We start from the raw sequence: 2,186 nt of genomic DNA, 5'->3' as shown, positions 1-2,186 counted from the left end.
GGTAGCAGGTATAATATGGGGAGGCCTCCTGTTTCATTTACATGTTGCTAGAGTATAAAACCAATCTTAGGACTCAAACCATTAGTTTAAGTTTTTGGTTGAAATGGTTTCTTAATTTCGTAGCCTAGCCAGTGTGACAAAAAAGGTCACAAGTGGAATGTTGGTAGCAGGTATAATATGACTAAGAGAGAAAACAATGAACGTTAAATGTGCCGTGGAAAACATAATAAGTATAGATGAGGAATTAGAGAAAAAAAAAAAATTACAAACTGCCCCGTGCGAAGCATGGGCATTCCAACTAGTAATACTTAAACTAGGAATTAAAGTGCGAGACTTGTAATTAGGTAAACCTAAGCATGTAGGCAAAAAAAACACAGGTAAAGGTGTTAAAGATGGGTAGCAGACAGGCTCAATTGCCATGCAGTGGACGAGTGGTCGGAACACAATAATTTGCCATGGTCGAGGATGGTGAAGGAACTTGGAAGAATGGTGTGCAGTGAGCATAACATCCGATACACATTCCTGCACCTTGTGGCATTGATGCGTAAGGATACTGTAACCCAGGGTTCATAGAACATGGCATGTACTGTGACTGACCAATGTATTCTACATTCCTGAGTTTGGTCATTGTCTGCCAAAAAAAAAAACCTCATTGAATTATAAAATCCTTACTAACCTCAGTTGGAGCGCGTTTGATGGATTGAAGTCGGATAAGTATAAGTATTACCTCGACATGATGCTGTAATGCTTTGATATACTTTGCTGCCTCGTCGAGGATTGAAGCTCTGTCCTTCTGTTTTGTTTAATTTTTTGCAGTGACACGAAAAAAATATTTTAGTAATGCTTAAATAGTTGATAAAGTCTAATGTAAGTAAAATTACTTCAATAAACCAAGTGTTGTTAGTCAGGTGGTAGGTGGTTAATGCGTTAAACTCGAAGAAATCGCAAAACGCAGGAGTTGAGAGGTCCTGTGGGTTCGACTACCAATTGGGCGATGATCACTGCCAATCGCAGCTTTGACCCAAGGGGTGGCTTACATGGTCCATGTGGTGGTGCGGGAATGCGTGGGCAGGGGGGACTCAACCCGCTCGTCATAAAAAAAAAAAAAAAAAAAAAAAAAAAAAAAAAAAAAAAAAACTTCAATACAGAAAATTATTCATTCTATGTCGTTTTAGCAAAAAAACACAAACAAAGTTTTGGAAAGAGCAAAATGCTTAGTTTTTTTACAATACATAGTGAATTTCTTTATTGTCAGAAAAAAGTTTGTATGGAATGAAATTAATGACGCGTAATTAATTTGCAATTCCACTAAAAAAGAGAGTGCATAGAAAATGCAAACGACATAGAATAAAATTTATCAATCACCTGAAACGACATATAAAGAATAATGGAGAGAGTGCTGTGGAAAGATGTAAAAAAAAAACGGGGGAAGAAGAAAAAGACCGAACCTTCTTACAGTGGGGCATAAGTTCCTGTAGAGTTTTAAGCTTTCCATTAATCTGGCTTCTACGTCTCTAATTTACGACATAAGTTATTCAATTAGTCAATAGTGCTGCATATAATTACGTTTAAAAATTTTACAATGTCAAAAACAGAGTACTTCTAAGGTAATCTTGGCTTTTTTATTTTTCTATTGTGCAAAAACCATCAAAATTCCGTTATGGTCCAATTTCGACTGGTAGAGAGTAGATACCGCGACGGCGCGACTGGTGAAAAAACAAAAGAATAGTAGAAGTGGACTAACCTTTTCAGATATACTATGAACCTCATGTCTTGAACGTTTTTGCTGCGTGTCCTTCTCGTTTCCTGAGCTATAAGGCCGCATTATCTCCTAATGAAAATAAAAGAAAAATAATTATTAACATGTACAGTAGTATTTTGCGATATTTATTAAGAGATACGATAAACTGATTGAGTCATAGAGTCGAGTACTCGAGTGGGTGATAAGAAAATACTTCCTCCGTTTTCATATGATCTACCCATTTTATTAAAATACTACACTCATATATTCAACAAATGGGTAGATCATATAAAAATGGAGGAAGTACCATATTATATGAATATACGATAATGGTTATTCGTATATATGTCCACTAAGTTGATTATACATCTGATGTAGTACATTCAAAGTTTTTGAGTTTTATTTTAAAAATTTTGAGTTTTATTATAAAGTTTTTGAGTTCATT

The 2,186-nt window shown here is 35.4% G+C and overlaps 1 protein-coding gene across 1 annotated transcript; it reads right to left on the bottom strand.

The window, feature by feature from the left end:
• Positions 1-215: 215 nt before the first annotated feature.
• On the bottom strand, positions 216-1,834 carry LOC141602388 (transcription factor PHYTOCHROME INTERACTING FACTOR-LIKE 13-like). The gene is made up of 4 exons (XM_074422685.1): positions 1,745-1,834; positions 1,449-1,514; positions 728-793; positions 216-631 (listed from the first exon to the last, which is right to left on the bottom strand). The coding sequence occupies exons 1-4, from the start codon at positions 1,823-1,825 to the stop codon at positions 410-412; spliced, it is 435 nt and encodes a 144-aa protein (XP_074278786.1). The 5' UTR covers positions 1,826-1,834; the 3' UTR covers positions 216-409.
• Positions 1,835-2,186: the final 352 nt, after the last annotated feature.

The sequence above is a fragment of the Silene latifolia genome, chromosome 9, assembly GCF_048544455.1.
Source record: "Silene latifolia isolate original U9 population chromosome 9, ASM4854445v1, whole genome shotgun sequence".
Lineage (NCBI taxonomy): Eukaryota > Viridiplantae > Streptophyta > Magnoliopsida > Caryophyllales > Caryophyllaceae > Silene > Silene latifolia.
The sequence above is the reverse complement of the archived record's forward strand: the minus strand, read 5'-3'. Positions and strand labels throughout refer to the sequence as shown.

What these genes read in the sequence shown, in the direction of transcription:
- LOC141602388 (XM_074422685.1), bottom strand. Translation starts at nt 1,825, where the DNA reads ATGCGGCCTTATAGCTCAGGAAACGAGAAGGACACGCAGCAAAAACGT. An exon ending in TTATGCCCCACTGTAAGAAG is followed by an intron (nt 794 to 1,448) that starts GTTCGGTCTTTT and finishes TAAACAAAACAG; the next exon opens with AAGGACAGAGCTTCAATCCT. An exon ending in CATTACAGCATCATGTCGAG is followed by an intron (nt 632 to 727) that starts GTAATACTTATA and finishes TTTTTTTGGCAG; the next exon opens with ACAATGACCAAACTCAGGAA.